Source organism: Pollicipes pollicipes, unplaced genomic scaffold (assembly GCF_011947565.3).
Source record: "Pollicipes pollicipes isolate AB1234 unplaced genomic scaffold, Ppol_2.1 Scaffold_6686;HRSCAF=7923_pilon_pilon_pilon, whole genome shotgun sequence".
Taxonomy (NCBI): Eukaryota; Metazoa; Arthropoda; class Thecostraca; order Pollicipedomorpha; family Pollicipedidae; genus Pollicipes; species Pollicipes pollicipes.
The window spans coordinates 17,275,841-17,295,961 of NW_023596921.1; the positions used below are offsets into that span (position 1 = coordinate 17,275,841).

Below are 20,121 nucleotides of genomic sequence, written 5' to 3' on the forward strand. Positions count from 1 at the left end.
ACTTCGCTGAAACCATGGCCTGATTTTGACCTGCCATAGGTCAGCGACCTTACAAGGTACATCCGAATTTGTTACGCTAACGATCCGCTATTCAGTGATCTACAGCTGTGCAAAATTTGGTGCGGCTACGCGGCGCCGTTCGGAAACTATTCCGGAAAAAACCTTCGGGCGGTCAAGTTGACCCCCTCCCACCCGAGCGCGTGTTAAAGCGCGCTATGAAATGTGTGAAGAAGTCTCTACTGTGATGTCATATCGCGGGCGATCATGCCCTTCTCCCATGGCGTCACATCGCGAGGTGATCATGCCCCTCTACTGAGACGTCATATCGCGGGGTGATCATGGCCCTCTCTCGTGGGGTCACATTGCGGGGTGGCCATGCCCTCTACCGCGGAGCCATATCACGGGGTGATCATGCCCCTATACCGCGGAGTCACATCGCAGGTTGATCATGCTCCTCTACCGCGGAGTCATACCGCGGGGTGATCATGCCCTTCAACCGTGTTGTCGTATCGCGGGGTGACCATGCCCTTCAACCGTGTTGTCATATCGCGGGTGATCATGGCCCCTCCCATGGCGTCACACTGCGGGGTGATCATGCCCTCTACCGCGGAGCCATATCACGGGGTGATCGTGCCCCTCTGCCGCGGAGTCATACCGCGAGGTGATCATGCCCTTCAACCGTGTTGTCATATCGCGGGGTGATCATGGCCCACTACCGCGGCGCGTCCATTACCGCTGCAGCTGGCCACTTTATCCCGCCCTGATTTGCGTGCCGATATAAGCCACTCAATAGAGCAATTTGGGACGGTTGCAAATGGGTCCTGACAATGGCTATCGACAGCTTCAAAGCAAACCTTGGCCAGGAAAGAACGGCATCATTATCTATGGGACGTGCCGCCACTCATAGTTACATTTTCAGACGTGAGTCATGACAGCTGGTCAAGAAATTGTACGGGTTGCCTTGTCAAATATAAAGCGCTATTAAAGGAAAACAAATGCATCAAGCAGCCGATCATCTCGGCCCTCTGGCTTTACGATGACGTTGGTGGGACACACCGGCTGCATCGCAAAGCCATCGCGAGTTGATTTGCCCGCGGTGATATCCTGCTGCCACCAATGCGTTTGGGGGGCTCTCGTATGCCAGAAATCAGTCCAATAAACACACCACACGCCTGGTGGTGGCCCTTTAGATAACGCTTTGTGCGATGGCACGTAGCCGACGACCCACTTGACCGCAGTCATGAACTTGGGGCCTACCGAGCTACGATGGAGGTCCGCTGAATCAGAACGCCCAGGGCTAAATAAGCACACCCCGTGCTAAATAAGCATATCTCACGACGACGTCTGCACGACTTACCTGGCGACTGAACTTGCTTTATGAAGCTGGATTTCGGTTCGGACCATCTGGCTGTCCATTTGGGAGTGAATCATCATTGGGTTAAAGGGTTGAGATCATTCATTAGGCCAATGGGTCTAGACCGGTCCCAAAGCATACGCCTTATTCTTGGATATTGCACTCTGAACCAGGCTGGCTAGGCTGGGCCCATCCTCTTCTCCACAGTCTTTCAGGCTGGCTCTATCTCCTCCTCCACAGTCGGTCTGGCCGACCCCATCCTCTCCTCCACAGTCGGTCAAGCTGGTCCCATCCTCTCCTCCACAGTCGGTCAAGCCGACCCCATCCTCTCCTCCACAGTCGGTCAAGCTGGTCCCATCCTCTCCTCCACAATCGGTCTGGCCGACCCCATCCTCTCCCCCACAGGCGGTCTGGCCGACCCCATCCTCTCCTCCACAGTCGGTCTGGCCGACCCCATCCTCTCCTCCACAGTCGGTCAAGCTGGTCCCATGCTCTCCCCCACCGGCGGTCAGACCGACCCCATCCTCTCCTCTGCACTCGGTGAGCCGAGCTACCCTACGTCGATGCTGCGTCCGCCGGCCGTCACCTCAATGCTCAATTAAAATACCCCGCTAATTGGCGAGCGATGGCGGCGATAGAGGCCGGCCAGGAGCGCCGACCCGGCCCGGCCCGGCCCGGTCCGGCCGGAGGCGGGAGCACCGCGCAGCACGGCCCTCCGCCGCCCTCTGATTGCATGTAAGCGGCCTGGCACGCGCCGCAGAGCGCCCCGTTCCCTTTAATTGGCGATAGTGACGTGTAGCGTATGCTAAGATGCGGCCATCAGATAGCAGCGAGCGGTCGAATTGATGGGAATTGAGCCGGACAATTTCGCTTCGAATATCGCTCTGCCAAGTCACCGCCGGCCGGCCAATAATTTACACAGTGCCGCCGGGGTGCGCAATTCAATTAAACCTCTTGACATGCCCGTCTCGTCCGTCATCTCTGCATGAAAATCGCGCGGCTGAGATTTGTCGGCCGGATTGGGCCGGCGCGAGATTGTCGGCCGAGTTGGGCCGGTGGAGATTCGTCGGCCGGATTGGGCCGGCGAGAGGTTGTCGGCCGAGTTGGGTCGGCGCGAGATTTGTCGGCCGAGTTGGGGCGGCGCGAGGTTGTCGACCGAGTTGGGCCGGCGGAGATTTGTCAGCCGAGTTGGGCCGGCGCGAGGTTGTCGGCCGAGTTGGGCCGGCGCGAGATTGTCGGCCGAGTTGGGCCGGCGCGAGATTGTCGGCCGAGTTCGGCCGGCGCGAGATTGTCGGCCGAGTTGGGCCGGCTGAGATTTGCCGGCCGGATTGTGCCGGCGCGAGATTGTCGGCCGAGTTGGGCCGGAGATTTGTCGGCCGAGTTGGACGGGCGCGAGATTGTCGGCTGAGTTGGGCCGGCGGAGATTTGTCGGCCGAGTTGGGCCGGCGCGAGGTTGTCGGCCGAGTTGGGCCGGCGGAGATTTGTCAGCCGAGTTGGGGCGGCGCGAGGTTGTCGGCCGAGTTGGGCTGGCGGAGATTTTCCGGCCGAGTTGGGGCGGCGCGAGATTGTCGGCCGAGTTGGGCCCGCGCGAGATTGTCGGCCGAGTTGGGCCGGCGCGGAATTGTCGGCCGAGTTGGGCCGGCGCGAGATCGCAGGCTGGCGCACCGGCGGCCGCCAAAGTGGCGGATCGGAGCGTGACGGCCGCCAGAGAGCCCGGCAATCGGCTGCTGCCATTGCGCCCGGACGCGACGTGACTTGCACCGACGCGCCGCCGGGCGGACCGGACACAGCGACGCCTCTCCCATGGCGCTAACAAGCGCCGGCCGGCGATACCTTCAGGTGGACGCTCCGGCGCTAGGGACAGTCTAGCGCCGCTTTAAGAGACAACGAGGTGTTCAGTGTTCCCCGCGCTGGTCGTGACAGGTGACCGCCGAGCCAGCCGGGCTGTGTTCACTTCACTCACAAAGAGCGGTTTCCACCGCCGCTCCCCTTCCTCCCCTCCCCCCCCCCCCCCTCCCCTCCAAGTCAACAAATGTGTCTACCTAACCTGCAACCCAGCTCAGTCGGCTGCGGTCTCCAACTAACCGACGCCCCCGCCAATGTACCTTCGATGGCCCGTAGTACCCCAGCAGCCAGGATGTCCCCAACCTTACCCGTGGCCGGGCGGGGTGGCGGCCGGCCGGCCCCCTTCGGTGCATGACCCGTGTCCCGGCCTGGGCGGCAGCCGGCCGACCCCTGTCGGCGAGTGACCCGTACCCCGGCCTGGGCGGCAGCCGGCCGGCCCCCTGTCGGTGGGTGACCGGTGCCCCGGGCTGGGCGGCAGCCGGCCAGCCCCCTGTCGGCGAGTGACCCGTGCCCCGGGCTGGGCGGCAGTCGGCCAGCCCCCTGTCGGCGAGTGGCCCGAACCGCGGCCTGGGCGGCAGCCGGCCGGCCCCCTGTCGGCGAGTGACTCGTACCGCGGCCTGGGCGGCAGCCGGCCGGCCCCCTGTCGGCGAGTGACCCGAACCGCGGCCTGGGCGGCAGCCGGCCGGCCCCCTGTCGGCGGGAGGCCAGCGACGGACAGGGGACGGCCGCCAGCCGGCGTCATCATTAGAGCCGGCCGCCGCTGTTGTCGCCGCCTGGAGCCGCTAATGGTCCATCCGGCCATTATTGAGGCGTAATGAGGTGCAAAATGTGCACAATACCCAGCACAGGGCGGCGGCCGTGGCTGATAGCGGGCCGAGGGCCGGTACCCGGGCCACAAGGAATCAGGGTGGGGCTCATCCCACCAAAACCTCCAGGATGATGGCGTTACACAGTAAATTGGCGTGCACCAGCTCAACATGTACGTCTGCGGGACAAGACCTTGTCCACAAAACAGACTATCGATCCCCAGAATAGGCTATCACCCATGGCAGCCGTCACCTGTCCGCGCCACCTGCTGCAACAGAGGAGCCGCCGCGTTCGCACAAGCCATGAATCAATGGTGTCGATGCCTCATAACATTAAATAAGGCTAAGTAAGCAGCAATTTCAGCGCTGCCAGTGCTTGCCAGCTTCCCCCCGCCATCGCGCACGGCGCCGGCTAAGGCTGCCACGACCACGCTCAATTCACAGCAGCCGCCCCAATAGAGTACCTAGACATGTAATCTGGCCGGCGGCGGCCGGCGACCGGCCCGCTGGGCACCATCGATAGTCGCACCTCCGTCGCGCGCCAGCTCGTTCCGGGCGCGTCCGATCGGCAGTCGGCTGTTTTCTGACGCGGCCGGCTGCGGCGGCCGATCAAAAATGGATCTGCCGCGCGGCGCCCGGCCGCCCGCGCGCGCCGCAACCGGCCATTGGAGGCGCCGTAACAGCCGCCGGCGCGAGCCGTAACAGCCGCCGGCGCGGGCCGCACCGCGCCGGCCCACCTGTCGGCGCCGCTCGTCCGTTTCAATTACGGCGCGGCGGCGACGATCGGCGCGCCCCAGCCGCGCGCCGCTGTTTGTTCTCGCAGCGCCGCGAACGGGCCGGGGGTGCTGAGACGGCCGGATCGAGGGCATGGACGAACCTGACGCCCGCGTGGCTGCGTGGGCTTCTGCACCGGGCCCTGGCGTCCGCGCCGACGTGGTCCGCCGGGCCATGTCGGCGTAGACGCCCTGGGTCCGGTACGGCCATGTGTGTGAGTCAGGCTGGGCAATGTTGACAAGTAGCGCAGTGTAGCAGTGACCTGCTGCCGACTGTGCAGCAGGCGCTGGGACGCAGGACTATGCGGGAGGACCGGTGCCGCTCTCAGTTGGTCTCATCGACGCCCGGCATCCTGGGCCGACCTCATAATGTTTGAGCCAATCCCATCACTGTCCCGATTTGATATTACAACAGCGTTGGACTGACCTCATCAATACCATGAGCTTGCCACATCAATAACCTGACCTGACCGACCTTTTCACTACCCTGGGCTGAGCACACAAACCGGCCGCCACGCAGCGCCACCTAAGCCGGCCGGGGAACGCCACGGCGGCGCCTCAAAGTGCAGGGCTTCCGGGAACGGTAGCGGCGACGCTCGCGGGGGCGCACCACCGCAATGCCGGCCGGGCCGTACTGCACGCCGTGCGGCCGGAAGACGCCCTGACCGACCGACCGACCGACCGACCGACCGACGTACGGCCAGAGGGGAGCGCCGGAGGGGGGGGGGGGCAAGGGCGCGGTCAGGCGGGCCGACCGGGCGACAGGGAGCGCACACCACGCACCACAGCCTGGCGACCGTCCGCCTGCCAGGCGACGCCAGGCTCCTGCACGCTGCCACGCTGCATGCTCAGTGTTGAGTGACTTGGGCTAGTGATGGTCCCAGCCGCGGTTACCGCCCCTGAGTGACTCGGGCTAGTGATGGCCCCAGCCGCGGTTGCCGCCCCTGAGTGACTCGAGCTAGTGATGGACACAGCCGCGGTTACCGCCCCTGAGTGACTCGGGCTAGTCATGGCCCCGCGCCGCAGTTACCGTCCCTGAGTGACTCGGGCTAGTGGTGTCCCCCCCCCGCCGCAGTTACCGCCCCTGAGTGACTCGGGCTAGTGGTGGCCCCAGTCGCGGTTGCCGCCCTTGAGTGACTCGGGCTAGTCATGGCCCCAGCCGCGGTTACCGCCCCTGAGTGACTCGAGCTAGTGATGGACACAGCCGTGGTTACCGCCCCTGAGTGACTGGGGCTAGTGATGGCCCCTCCCCCGCGGTTACCGCCCCGCTGCGCCGCTCAAACTAACTTCGTCCGACCGGCGGCAGGCACTTCGACCCGGTCTTACGCCATGAAACAATGAAAGCCGCACTTCAGCATTTCGACAGCGGGGAACGACTCGACCTCGAGTAGCCGCGGGGCCGAGTGGCAGCCTTCATTTCCGGCCACGGAGCGTCGCGTTATCACGAGCGCGACGCTGAGGGCGGCGGCGCTCGGCCGACACGGGACGCGTGTGGTGGACCAGTGCGCACCGTTGCGCGCGGTCCTATGGACAGCGCCGCAAGCAGAGCGTGAGCGCTGGCCGCCGATTGAGAACGGCCAATTCCAACGGACGTGTTTCGCGTTGCAGATATGGAAGTCGCCTAATTGACGGCGTTTCTTTGGCCACAAAGGATTCAGAAAGTGCATTCTGAAGCGTATAATAAGCTCTATCGCGGGTGGAATCTGATTAAGGCAAAGTAACAATAGGGCGAATTAAGACATGCCATATACAGTCACACCACAGACCCTCCGTAATTAAAAACTGGATTTCTAATCGCTTCCGTCCAAATTACTTTCACAAAGTGGGTCAAGGCGCGTATGGGGTTTCAGCCTGTACTCGTTTTAGCAATTAGACTCAGAAATGACAATGGCGGACTTATATCAGATATGCTCACCGGGAATACCACCAATTTTGCTGGCACTCCCCTGGCATGTCACCTGCGTAATGAAATGAAAGTCCAGGAATCACCGTTGCTGATGGACACAAAATGGACATGTTCGAAGCACATGCGTTTGCATGCACGCATACATTGAAATTTGCAACCGCCGTCGACGATGCTTGTGTGACCGTAGCGTTAATCCTTTCTTAGAGATCATTTACACCTGCATTCGTCCGATCGCCAACATTTCCTTCTGTCTCCGATCGTTTTGCACTTTCGTTCGTGCGAACATACCCACTTTCTGTCGGTTTCATGGAATGCTCTATACGGAGACCATACCAACCATGCAGCGGTGGGCGTCGGTGAGGAAAAACATGACGTCAGCGTTTGCACTTGAGAAATGTTTGAGCTTTGGTCGTGTGTGGTAAGTGTCCAGCAGGACAGCGAGTGCGTGCTAATTTGATACAGCCTCGTAAAACGCGCATGACAAGCCTGCCAGCTTTCCAAGCTACGAATGTCTTGCGTCTTAAAGGGCGTGCAACGCTTCGAGAGCGTTCAACAGGGCGAGACTTGCGGCTCCCTACGGCTACCAAATCCTGCAAAACAACAGCGGAAGGCACTGTTTTGAAACCGATGCACTAAGAGCATGAAATATAGCAGCCTGCGTCCATCATGTAGGCTGACCTTCCATCACGATGAGAGGGGGGGGGGGGGGCAAGCAGAGTACCACTGGACAGGATGACATGTTTGAAAGGTGCGGAGAATGATGCATGTTTACTGAAATTGATTACGTGTCAATGAGAGCTGGGCATTACAAGCTTAGGAGCTTGCGGTATGTAACTATGCCGTCCGTTGGAGGTGATAAGCCAACCATTCGAAGGTTCCAAATACGGATACACATCGTTTCATTGCTCGCTGGCGTGACGTTAATCCGTGGAACAGGTGGCCAGCGTACACCAGGCGACCCAGGCCCCAGCCGACTGCTGTTGATGTCCGCCCCCCGTCGGGACCCACCTCACTGGCCGTGCCCTCCTCGTGCTGGCCGCCACCCCGTCCGCTACCGGGCACTACCAGCCCGATGAATTCCGATAGGGAGGACGGCAGGCAGCACCACGGGTCTGCCGAAAAAGGTCGGCAGCGATCACCCACCCCCGTCCCCCCCTCCCCTCCCCTCCCCCGACCATTTGGCCGGCTTGTTTACGTGTCATCGAGAGTCCAGCCTACCAGCGGCCAGCCAAAATAAAAGCAAATTCATGTCGGCTCTATTAAAGGAAGTATTCATTTTCATTTGACTCGGGGCTCGGACTGGGCGGCTTTTATCTCGTTAGGGTGACTTGGGCGCTAGTAATGGCGATGTCTTGTTCCTCGTCGCCAAGCAGGCGTGCCGCCATCTTGAAATGATAAAGCAAGTATTAGCCGTAATGCATGTATGCTTGTACACAGCGCGCCTGACGCTGGAATGTGGCGCCGCCGCGGTGGACCACAGATGGAAATGTGGCTGACGCCAGCCTGGTGACACCCAATGGCCCCGGACCTGCACGGAGGAAGTGGCGCATCGCATCAGAACGCCCACCGCCGCGCCGCGTCGCGCTCAGCGTGGGAGACTCCGCCGAGTCGGCACTGCTCGGATCGGATCGGTTGTGGATCACGTCGGCTAGCCGTGACTCGGCATCGGTTGTGGGTCGCGTCGGCTAGCCGTGGCTCGGCATCGGTTGTGGGTCGCATCGGCTAGCCGTTGCTCGGCATCGGTTGTGGGTCACGTCGGCTGGCCGTGGCTCGGCATCGGTCGTGAGTTACGTCGGCTGGCCGTGGCTCGGCATCGGTCGTGAGTCGCGTCGGCCAGCCGCGGCCTCGGCATCGGTCGCGCCGACCACGTTGGTCACACGGCGTCACCCGTCGCGGCGTCGCGTCATCACGGAGGCGGCCTGACTCGCCGCCGAGCTCACGTCCAACCCACCGCAGCATGCGGCGCCCCGCGCTCATGCTCAGCCCGTGCCCTGTGGGGCCTCCGCGCATTCGGAGCAAGGCCCAGTGTCGAGTGTCGGGTTCGGTGTGTCGGCGGGGGTTAAGATGTCGGTTTCAGCGCGTTGGTAGGGTGTGGGTGTCGGGTTCAGTGTCGGTGCGGGTTCAGGTGTCGGGTTCAGAGCCGCGCTGCGCCTGGCTCAAGCCGCACCGCGAGTGAGGCCGAGCCAGCTCTCACATCAATATGGCATGGCTCATGACTGACGCCTGCCGGCCTGTGAGGTGGTGAACTCACTCTTCCATAGGCGGATCCTGGGGGGGGGGTCACGGGGTCATGGCCCCCCAAAAACTCTGAGCGTATGTTTTGGCCCCCCCAAAACATTCCCAGAACTTCATAAAAGTTTCGTCTACTTACCGTCTGTTTTAACTACGCGACGAACGAGACGAACGGCTGCCCCCCCCCCAAAAAAAAATCCAGGCTAGATCCGCCCCCGCACTCTTCCAAGCCTGTCAAGGTCCCCCTCGTCCCCCCAGTATTCAAACAGCTCAAAACAGCACATCTTAACGTTCTCTTTAAACTTATGCTCCTCCCCATCGTCACCCGGTGCGCTTTGTGGACGAACACTTGAAGCAGCTGATCACCTGATCACCTGAGCCGTGTCACCTTTGGCTTTTATCTAAAAGTTGTGGATGGAGGATTGGCTATCGACATCGCGCTCTTATCCGTGGACCAGCGCCGACAATGCCGTCAACCGCTGGCAGCAATACGCACAGTGTCACTGCGTGCTCCGCAGGATCCCTCACGTAAGGTCGACAGTCGCATGAGCCAGGCGAGGACTAAATGTGCGTGGCCAAATGTACCGGCAGGCCTAAAATGGCCTTACGTGGAACAGGCGAATCTGGTTTCGGCAGTGATGGCGAATCAGTTTTGCAACGCTCAATACCCAAAACAAACCCGGGTTACACAGATTCCCACCAGTGCTCGGGCGGCCCGCGCTGAGTTTTCATGTGGGGCTTACTGTCATCAAAGACGGCACATAGAAACACAGGAGTAGATGCCCACGATGTTCACGCTCACGATGCATGCCATCGGATGTCTTGTCTCCGAAGGTTGCTCGATAGCTGGGTACCAGTGGACGGGCATCGCCTTGCTGTATCATGCAAACGTCTCGATTGTGACAATGAGGGAGCCGCGCACTCGATGACATGACCGGAATTGCGCGGCTCCACACGCGTGCCAAGCGTTTGTCACATGGCCCAAATCTTGCATGAAACAAATACGGCGAGGGTTGAAGGGGGAGGGGGCTGAGTTTTTCTTCCTCTGCATTCGTGAGCTCAGTTACTGAAGGCTGGACTCGGGAACGGCGAGTGAAGACAAAGGGAATTAGCACAACTAAGATTTAAGAACCGCAGTTACGCAAGAGTGCTTGCGACACACTACCGGAGTAAGGCAATGGAGGTTTTTGGATTGTAGCGAGAAGGAAAGGCACCACACATATTAGGTATGCAGTGCCTGACACTGTGGTGCCTGACACTGGCATGACACTTCGTTTTCGGCTAGCTACGCGATCTTAAGATAAAGGCACTGACAACACCGCATTCGTGAGAACTTAACTCAGTTACGTTGGTCTTTTCGGAAGCTCATGTTTATTCCGATTGTTACCGAGCAACGTGTTAAGCGGTGGTGGATGACTGCCAGGACCTATGGCTGAAGGCAACAAAAAGCAGCTAAGATCGTGGCAGGAAGTATACGTACGTGCAATCTTTAGGTAAGTGCTCTCTGTCACCTCGAGGATTTGGCCAGTTGCCAACGCCTCTGAAATGCTGTCGTCCGTCCCGATAGCTCAGTTGGTAAGAGCGCTTACCTTCCGATCCACCCACCCATGGCGGGATGGGTTCGGGTCGCTTTATGCGTTCGCTACTTCCCACTGACAGATATGGTCTGCGGCCGGTGGCAGCGGCCGCGCTAAAGGTCAGGTAATGTCAGAGGGTAGAGTGAACGGTGCCAAGCAATGTGGTACGTTAAACTTTCGCCACCAAATTCTGCTGCTGACCTGACATTGCGTGATCAGATGGTGGGGGTCAGCGGTCGCGCAACACGCAATGCTTAGCGTGATCCCTGATCCCAGAAATACATCGTTTCGAATGGTTCGGACAACATACTTGAAAAAGGAGAGGATTTATGCAGATGTCCTAAAAGAGAGGTGATGACAATTAGAGCACTGCTTCTGCCCGGACAGCTGGAGCTGGATTCCAGACCCCTGTGTATCGTTGGAGCTGATGTGATCAGAAGAAGACTACCACAGACTGCTGAGTAGTCCTCAGGTGAAATGGCAAGGCCGGTGTGAAGAAGAATGATCACCAAATACGCATTTGACACCCCATATTTTGCGACTGGATATCTGCGAACGAAAAAAGTACAGAACGTCGACTAATGTCGTTTGATCGTATGCAGTTGGCATTGCGACAGCATCATGCATGGAACCATGTTTTGAATGTCGGCACGCCGTCTCATTATAATGTTGTGTCGCGGAGGTTTGAAGTACTGCGCCTGTCGCTCACCGTAGCGTTGGTCAACACCACACGGCCAATGACAGCCTATCGCTGCGCTCGAAAGCTGGCCTTGACCCCCAGCGTACGAGCCTCGACCCTGCAAAGCCTCGATGGGCGCGACTACGTGACATACCGTGAACACCACATCGACAGTGAGATCACCATCTTCAACAAGTCCCTGCGAGTGATGGTCCATGTCGCCGCGCTCACCGTATCGCAGACTTCATGCTCTGCCGAAGCCGGCAGCAGGTCACCAGCAGCTCGTGCAGTGAGGCGTTCGCGCCGTGGCGTCGTGCCGCTAACCGGCGTAATTGCATTGCCGTTGCATGCAGCGCGCCGGTGCTTACCACCAAGGCAATTGGCCCGCTGCCGCAGCGCGGCGGCCGAATCTATTACCCCCTTCCATCAATTTGGCGAATAAAATTTCATATCCATTAATATAAAAGAGCCACAAATAAACGAGCATTCAAGATAAATTAGATTTTGACAGGCCAATTTCCCGCAATGAAGAATGAATTCCGGAAAGATCAGGATTAGGGTGGCGCGACGGCGGCGGCGGTGCAGGGAGCTCGGTGCATTGTTTTCGGGCGCGCGCCACGTGGCCAGTCCCAGAGCCGCCAGCGGGGTGAGGCCGAGACTCGCGGGGCAGGGCACGCGCCGCCGTAGAGGGTCGGGCGCGGCGGCGGGGCCGGGAGAGACGGCCGCCGCCGCGCTGGCCGGCCACGCGCTGCCGACTCGCCGGCGCTGCCGGCCACGGCCGGGGCTCCGCGGACAGCACCGGCGCCGCCAACTTTCCGGCGGCGGCGGTTTGAGGCAATCGAGCTAATACGCTTCCGGTGCTGGCCTGTCAGCACGCTGGGCGGCGGCGCTGGGCGGCGGTCGGCCGTCTGAGGGCCTCGCGCGGCGGCGGCCGCCGGCGCCCGGCACTTCTCACCGGAGCCCCGCTGACTCCTCCCCGCCGGCGGCCACGTGCTCACCAGCGAGACGAGTCGGCGAATGCTTAGTCAACACGCAGCTGACCTCAAAATCACGTGTGTACCGGTCAGTGCTCAAAGCGGCCATCTGTAGTAGGAGTCCGTCTTGCAAGCGTAACGCAACGGCTGCGCGGATAAGTGCATCTGCATACGCTGGCCGTTCGCGTGGATGTAGCTGACCGGAGCCGTCCTTGGATAAGAGCGTCGGCAAATACTGTTCACGGCACAGAAATGGATCACGCGAAACCGTTCGCGCCTTGAGAGCTATCCCGAGCGTTGCCAGCGAGCCCATTTGCATAATAGCCACTCCGCGCGCCGGCGCTGTTACCAGCGCCCGGTGGCGCGTTCGGCCCCCGTTCTGCGTCAATAGTCGCCACGTCCGCGCCGATTTCGTCTGTTGCATGCGCTTTCGGTCGCATCCGCCGGGCTGTTGCCGGCCAGCCAACAAACATCCGCCGAGCGGCGCCACGGAGCCCCGGTTCCGGCGGCCGCCGAATCCGACCCCGGCCCCGGCGCGACGGGCGGCAGGGCCTCTCAGACGTGACGCCGGCGCCGCCCGGCGCCACTGACGTGCGCCCCCCGGCTGCCGGCGGTGCGGTCGGCGATCAGCCGCTCCTCAGGTGCCGGGTCCGAGCTCGAAAACCACGCAGCGCATATATGTCACTGCCTTGTCGCGACAAAGCACTGACAAGTTGTGACATCGGTGATTGTGATAATTACATGCTGATGTAGACTGATCGACTTTACTCTAACTGTACTGGGAGGCCTCTGACCGGACCTCGCCTCGTGCGGGGCTTCAGCACAGTTATAGTTCTGTCAGCGGCCGATGCAAAGGCAGCGTAAAGCGTGCAGATGGCTGCTGCAAGATATTACATCACGGCCGGATGTAAGCCACCGACCCAAACGGAGCCCGCAGTCCGTCACGAACGGACGGGGACGAGCGGTGCAGAGGAGATGCACGACACAGCATAATCCGGCACTGGCGACAGGAGACCCGGCGCCGCTCAGGTGGGTGACGTCACCGCCAGAGGTCACCCCTCACCCGGAGCGTGCACCCACAACGCGTCCCCATCACAGATCCCATGCCGTCGCAGCCCGTGCCAGACGTCCGCTCAGACCACCCTCTCCGACACAGGTGGCGTCGCCGGCAGGGCGCGGCCCCGGCCGGCGCCGCCGCCGCCGCCGCCGGCCGGGCCGCAGCTGGCCCCGGCCCGCCGCCAAATTGGCCGCACAGCACCGCCGCTCGCCGCTTACCGACACTGTCGAGACCGGCGCCGAGCAGCTGGCCTCCCGACATGCTGCGCGTCTTCAGGCACTGGCTGTTGTTGTTATGCATGTCCACGGCGGCGTCCTGAAAACAATGGCGCCATGATCAGCCGCGCGTACCGGCGTAATCACGCGGCGCGCGCGCGGCGGCCGCCACGCGCCGCCCGGGCAGCGGGCGCCGGCGTAGTCACGCGGCTCGCGCGCGGCGGCCGCCACGCGCCGCCCGGCCGCCCCGGCAGCGGGCGCCGGCGCCGCGCCCGCACCGTTAATGGCCCGTTTTCCCATGCTAATTGGAGGCCGGGCTGCAGCCTGCAAGCGGACGCGAGCGCCACTCGACTGAGTAATTAGCAGCGTTCGGTGCTGATGCCGATTCTCTGGCGCCGCTCGACATGGGCTGGGAGCTGGGCCGGGGCCGGCCGGCTCGGGCGGGCGCCGGGGAGGGGCCACTGGCTCACACGGGATACCCGGTCCGGCCGGCTGCCCCAGCGGCAGCCGCACCCTGGCCTGGCCCGGCCATCGCCGCCGGTGAGCCGCCGCCCACACCAGCCAGGTATCACACCAGCTGTCAATAACGCCAAGGCAATCAACTAATGCTGAATAAATCCCATTTGTTCTCGGGCAGCCGGCGCGACCGATGGGAAATTTACCCGCGCACTGCCGCCAATCACTGTGCCGCGGCCCAGCGTACAACAGCATCAAACATCGATGAATGGCTCCGTCTTTCCATTAGCCAACTAATCAAAAATTCTATTATCTTACCGGCTCCGGAATGGTTTGCCATTTCGGGGTCTATAATTCATTTTCTAATATATTGTGTGCTTTTCATTTTACTCAATCACTCGGGCCAGAGCGCCTTGGCCGGGCAACACAGACCCACGTACAGTAAATATGCACAGCTAATTAGCGTCAGATGGTGGTCCACCGGCCGGCCAGGCGTCCTAGTGCTACCGTCTGTGACTGGCCGTAACCACACAGAAAGCCAGGAAATGGACAGATGAACGCTCACAGATGGTGATTCACAGTGTAGTGGAGAACGTTCGCTAGTCTCACAGAACGAATGAAGCACTGTAAAAACAAAGGCATCATTGCCTATGGCGATGGGTCTGAGCAGGGTAAACCGTCACCCGTGCGATGGTGAGAGCGGTCTGGAGACAAACCGATACCTGTGCGATGGTGAGAGCGGTCTGGAGGCAAACCGACATTCGTGCGATAGTGAGAGAGGTCTGGAGGCAAACCGACACCCGTGCGATGGTGAGAGGGGTCTGGAGGCAAACCGACACCCGTGTGATGGTGAGGGAGGTCTGGAAGCGAAGCCGCTGGGTGGTTTCAGTGCTTTAGCTCTACTTATGTTTATCTCGGGGTCGAATGCGAGTCCCAAATCACACAACACTGCTTAAAACACGAAAACACCAACAGAAATGCTAATGCTTTATCGCTTTACCACCGGCCCTGAACGAGATTTCCGTTCTAACGCCCGATACGCTCCGACGGCAGCGACATTCGCGCAGTCAGCCGAACTGCTGCCCCACCAGACGCTATGCCAGGCCGCCAACTCCGCCAGCTCAATGTTTTCAAGTTAAAGGAAAATTGGGTGCAGTGGGAATACAATTGTCAGCGCTCTAGAATCACGGCCATTTAAACCGTTAAGTTTGTATTTAGACCAGAAACTGTATGACCAGCGCATTTTATTCTGAAGTGGTCAAAACCACCCGAGCACCGAAACCGGGGACAAGATTTCATCAAAATTCCTCGGAACTCTACAAAAATCACGTGCTCATCCACAGCGTCGAACCTTTTCCAGAACGATGCTTGCGCATTAAGAAACATAGCTTTCACGAGCCACTCTAGCCTGGATATTGGCTGCGCCTAATGCATTAATGGATGCAAAAACAATTTGGCCCGGCTTAATGTCAAAGAGAGTAGGATAGACCCCACTTTCGCCACAGCCAATCAGGGCACGTCAAACTCGGACACCTTATACCCCAGGTCTAATGTATGTTTACACACCACCCAAAACCAATTAGCGAAACACATAAGGGCGATCATGAGAGGCACGCAAGCCTCCCCTCCACCACTATACAATCACCCAGCCGGCTCCCCGTCCCCTTCAGGACCGATGTCGACCGCGTCTGTGATTGCCTCTGCCCGTGGCCACGCCGCTCCGGCCTGCCGCCCGCCCGCCGTCAGGTCTGGCCGCATCCCCTCCACCTCCCCTAAAGGTGCGTCCAGCCGGACCCTCGCCAACCGAGAAGACATCATAACCTCCTGCCGACCGCCCTGAGCGAGTCACGTACGCCTCTCCCGCTCCCCGCCGGTACAGCGCGGGGGGGGGGGGGGCGCCGCCGCCGCCGCCGCCGGTACGACGCTGGCGTGCCGTGATGCCATCGGCCGGCGGCGGCGGCGGCGGCGGCGCCCCGCTTTATCGGCCAGTTATGGCGCATCCGAGTCGGGACATGAGCAGCGGCTCTGTCCGCCTCCAGATGTAACCGATGAGCGGAAAATTGGACGGACTGCACTCAGGATGGCCCGATCGGGAAATTCAATAGCGGTAGCTCCGGGCACGGCATCGGCGGCCGCCGCGGCCGGGGACGGCCCAGACCGGCGTGCCCCATACACGCGGCATGCATCGGGATGCTGCAGGTCTGCACAGGACCCCTGAGGTCAGCAGCGGATGGCCACCACCGTGGTCAGTCAAAGACGGTATTCACTGAGGTCAGTTAAAGACAGTCACCATCGATGTCAGTCGCGGAGGGTCATCCCTGAGATCAGTCAAAGACAGTCACTTCTGATGCAGCAGCAGACGGTCACCACTGAGGTCAGTCACAGACGGTCACCACTGAGGCCAGTCGCGGAGGGTCATCCCTGAGGTCAGTCAAAGACAGTCACTACTGATGTTAGCAGCAGACGGTCACCACTGAGGTCAGTCACAGACGGTCATCGCTGAGGTCAGCAGCGAACGGCCACCACTGAGGTCGGTCACAGAGGGTCACCACCGAGGTCAGTTGAAGACAGTCACCACTGAGGTCAGTCGCAGGCGGCCACCACTGAGGTCACTCACAGACGGTTACCACTGAGGTCAGTCACAGACGGTCACCACTCAGGTCAGTCGCAAACGGTTCTGTGACCGGTAAAATCAGTTACGAACGGTCTGTGGAGCAGCTGAGAGTCCGACTTACTGTACTCGTTGACCGAGCCCATGGCATCGGGGCTCAAGACAGCCTGGACAAAAACCAGGGCAGGCAGCTGAAACTGGGCTTATGATTACCCCGACACCTGCGGTACGCTGACGACAATCGCTGCCACGCCCGTCTGCTTGCGTGAAACCCACGACTCCGCATCTGTCAGAATATTTCTCTGGAATTAAGGCCTTTTGACTAGGACTCCTCCAGGCGTTGTCCATGGAGACCCCTTATAGGCAGAACAAGGCTGTTGGGTCAGCGGGTTGCTGTTGGCTATGCTATGCTGTTGGCTGAACAGCATAGCATTTGATAAGCTTAACAGCGCCAAGCAAGTTCTAGTACTAGCCGCGTGCAGACTGGAAAAGCTTTGAAGACATGACAATGCCATACATGAGAACCCATAAACGGTACATAAGCCGCAACGTCCAAATCATACAAAGGCGACGTTAAATCAGGTGTGGTTACAAATATTACTTGTAAAACATGACATAATTCCTCTCCCAAAACCACTGGCTGCACATAACACCTCATGGTCAGCTTAGGATTGCCGCCGTGAGGCATGCAATTGCAATGAACCACAAATAATTGGTGGAACATTGAAGTACTGCTGCATATCAAAGTGGCATTCTGGCGCGATCCATGGGGAGAAGTAACAATACAGCCTAGGTACCTTGCATTCTGTCTGTTATTCATGAATAGTTTGGTGTTTTGGCGGTTTTATGAGGCTTTGACAAAAGGACACGGCCAGTGGGGGCGATGGGCAGTGTCCCCAATCCCCAGCCCCTCCCCGGAACCAATATTTTGTATCGGATACTGGGTGATTTCACAGGAATTCGTTCTAATTTCGCAGTTCAAAGAAAAAATTAATGTTGCTTCCCCCCCCCTGAGGAAAATTCAGGCTGTGTGCCTGGTTTTTGACAATAATAACGAAATCCAAGTAGCATGACATAGGTCATTTATACTACGAGCTATACGGTAGGTGCGTGCAGAGGAGGAACGATGGATGGCTTTTACCACTTGAAGCATGACACGTGACCATTAGCCAGTTGAATGCGACGCGCCAGGCTGGAGTGGCATAGGGGTTGACTTCAATCGTCTAAATGCTTGGACAACCTTCTCAAAGTTGCACAACATTCTAAAAAAGTTGCACAACATTCTAAAAAAGTTGTCTATCAGTTGTCTTCGTTTAACATTCCGTTATCACATCGCATTCAACAAGTCCTAAGAAACTGCCATCGCTGACAGACATGACCTGACTCTAACCTGCCCTGGGTCAGCAGTCTTACGGGATACATTTCATCTTTTAATTCAAATGATCGATTTTTCAATTGTGTAAAGCGATAAATCACTGAGCGCGGCCACATCGAGCTGCTCAAAACGCATTCTGGAAAACCTTGAGTGCGGGGTCCCCCACCCGAGCCTGTATTAAGGAAGGATTCAAATCACACCAACCACTAACCCCCCCCCCCCCCAGTGAGTTTTAAGGAAGGGGTGAAATCACCCCATCCCCACCCGAGCGCGTATCAAGGAGGTACAACCCTTGGACAGAGTGGAGCTACAGCTCTCAGCATCTTGTTTCTGACGTGCAGTAGACGACCTCCGAGATGACGCAGACAGCACGCGACCAAGCTCCACGCCAATATTTCATCCACCATCGCCTCACTAATTATAAGGCTTAATTACATCGCTTAAAATGTCACGGTGTTCCCCGAGGCGACAGAGGTCGAGTCAGCGGCTTTATTCAGATCCTGCTCTTTGCCGTTGCTGCGGTGCAATGAGCAGCTAGGTGTGAGTTTCACCGGGCCGACATAACGGAACGCCCGAGGACGTGCCTGGCGGCCGGCCGACCGGCCGCCAGTTCTTTCCATATTTGCATTTCATCAGGTGGCCGGCGTACGCCATGTTGATTTAGGGAATTGCCAACCGGGCCGCTGTCGAGCGCTCCATCTAGTCAATCAGCATCTCATTAAATGAGGCAGGGGAGCGTCACGACCGGGACTCATTCGCTGCGAGGACCCCGGCCGGCCGCCGTCGGACACCAAACGGGGCTGGGGACATGAGACACCCGACCGGCCGCCGCCGGACACCGAGCAGGACTGGGGACGCGAGGCCCCCGGCCGGCCGCCGCCGGACACCGAGCAGGACTGGGGACGCGAAGCCCCCGGCCGCCCGTCGCCGGACACCGAGAAGGACTGGGGACGCGAGGCCCCGGCCGCCCGTCGCCGGACACCGAGCAGGACTGGGGACGCGAGGCCCCGGCCGGCCGCCGCCGGACACCGAGCAGGACTGGGGACGCGAAGCCCCCGGCCGCCCGTCGCCGGACACCGAGCAGGACTGGGGACGCGAGGCCCCGGCCGGCCGCCGCCGGACACCGAGCAGGACTGGGGACGCGAGGCCCCGCCGGCCGCCGCCGGACACCGAGCAGGGCTGGGGACGTGAGGCCCGCCGCCGCCGCGGACACCGAGCAGGACTGGGGCGCGAGGCCCCGCCGGCCGCCGCCGGACACCGAGCAGGACTGGGGACGTGAGGCCCCGGCCGGCCGCCGCCGGACACCGAGCAGGACTGGGGACGCGAGGCCCCGCCGGCCGCCGCCGGACACCGAGCAGGACTGGGGACGCGAGGCCCCGCCGGCCGCCGCCGGACACCGGGCAGGGCTGGGGACGCGCCCGGGGGCCCGCATCAGCTGACTGACAGCGGCAGAAATGCGCGCATTTCGACCAGGGCCGGCGGTCGCATCGCAGTTCACCCGTGTCATGGTCGACGCGTGTGTGTCAGAAGCACCGCCAGAGCACGTGGACTCCGCGCCAGCCAACCACGCTCATCCCCACATGCCTCCGGACATCACGGCACGGCTTAATGTAAAATATGTCACTGCCCGCCTTGCTTTGTTTGAGTTGTTATGCCTTCGCTATGCTACCTTGCTTACCTGACATACCTTGCCTTGCGCCGGATGGCATAAGCCGGGCAACGCAGACTATTGCCTGGCATTCAACCAAGAGTCAAGTGTCCACTGTCGGATGCACTTCTAGGCATGTGCATACGTTGAGGGAAAAGGTCGACCATGCCGATTCTGGACCGTGCCAGACCGAGAAGTCCCTTGCATACAAGCTAAACGGTTGCACGTTCGTGAGCCTTTGTGTAGCCATCGTTATTAACGAACACATACGCACGTATATTGTCCACGGGTGAGAACATGTTCAATGAGCGAAAATATCCAGCAGCTGCAGATGCAGCACGAACAATATGACTTGAACGAGCCACTGTAAAAGATCACCTCCAGATAGTCCAGAACTTTTACGCACATACGAAGTCGGGAGCGTTATTGCTTGGGCTCATTCCCGGTAAAGCCGTATTACCCCGACCGAGCTAATTTGAGCATTATTTTTATATTGAAAGAATCTGACAAGCTAAGCAACAACGAGGCCGTCGCCATGACTTTGTGACGTTCAAATAATGTGCGTCCTGATCAGGCCAGTCGAAACATCCATGTGGTCGCAAGAGCGTGTTCA

At 59.9% G+C, this 20,121-nt stretch overlaps 1 protein-coding gene across 2 annotated transcripts in view; it reads right to left on the bottom strand.

The window, feature by feature from the left end:
- LOC119107151 (LIM domain only protein 3) overlaps positions 1–20,121 on the bottom strand; it is a 75,314-nt gene that overhangs the window by 18,604 nt on the left and 36,589 nt on the right. For both annotated transcript variants that reach the window (XM_037230523.1, XM_037230525.1), the window contains exon 2: positions 13,422–13,518. In XM_037230523.1, the coding sequence (XP_037086418.1) occupies positions 13,422–13,503 (82 nt within the window). In that variant the 5' untranslated portion in view covers positions 13,504–13,518. The remainder of the gene's footprint in view (positions 1–13,421; positions 13,519–20,121) is intronic.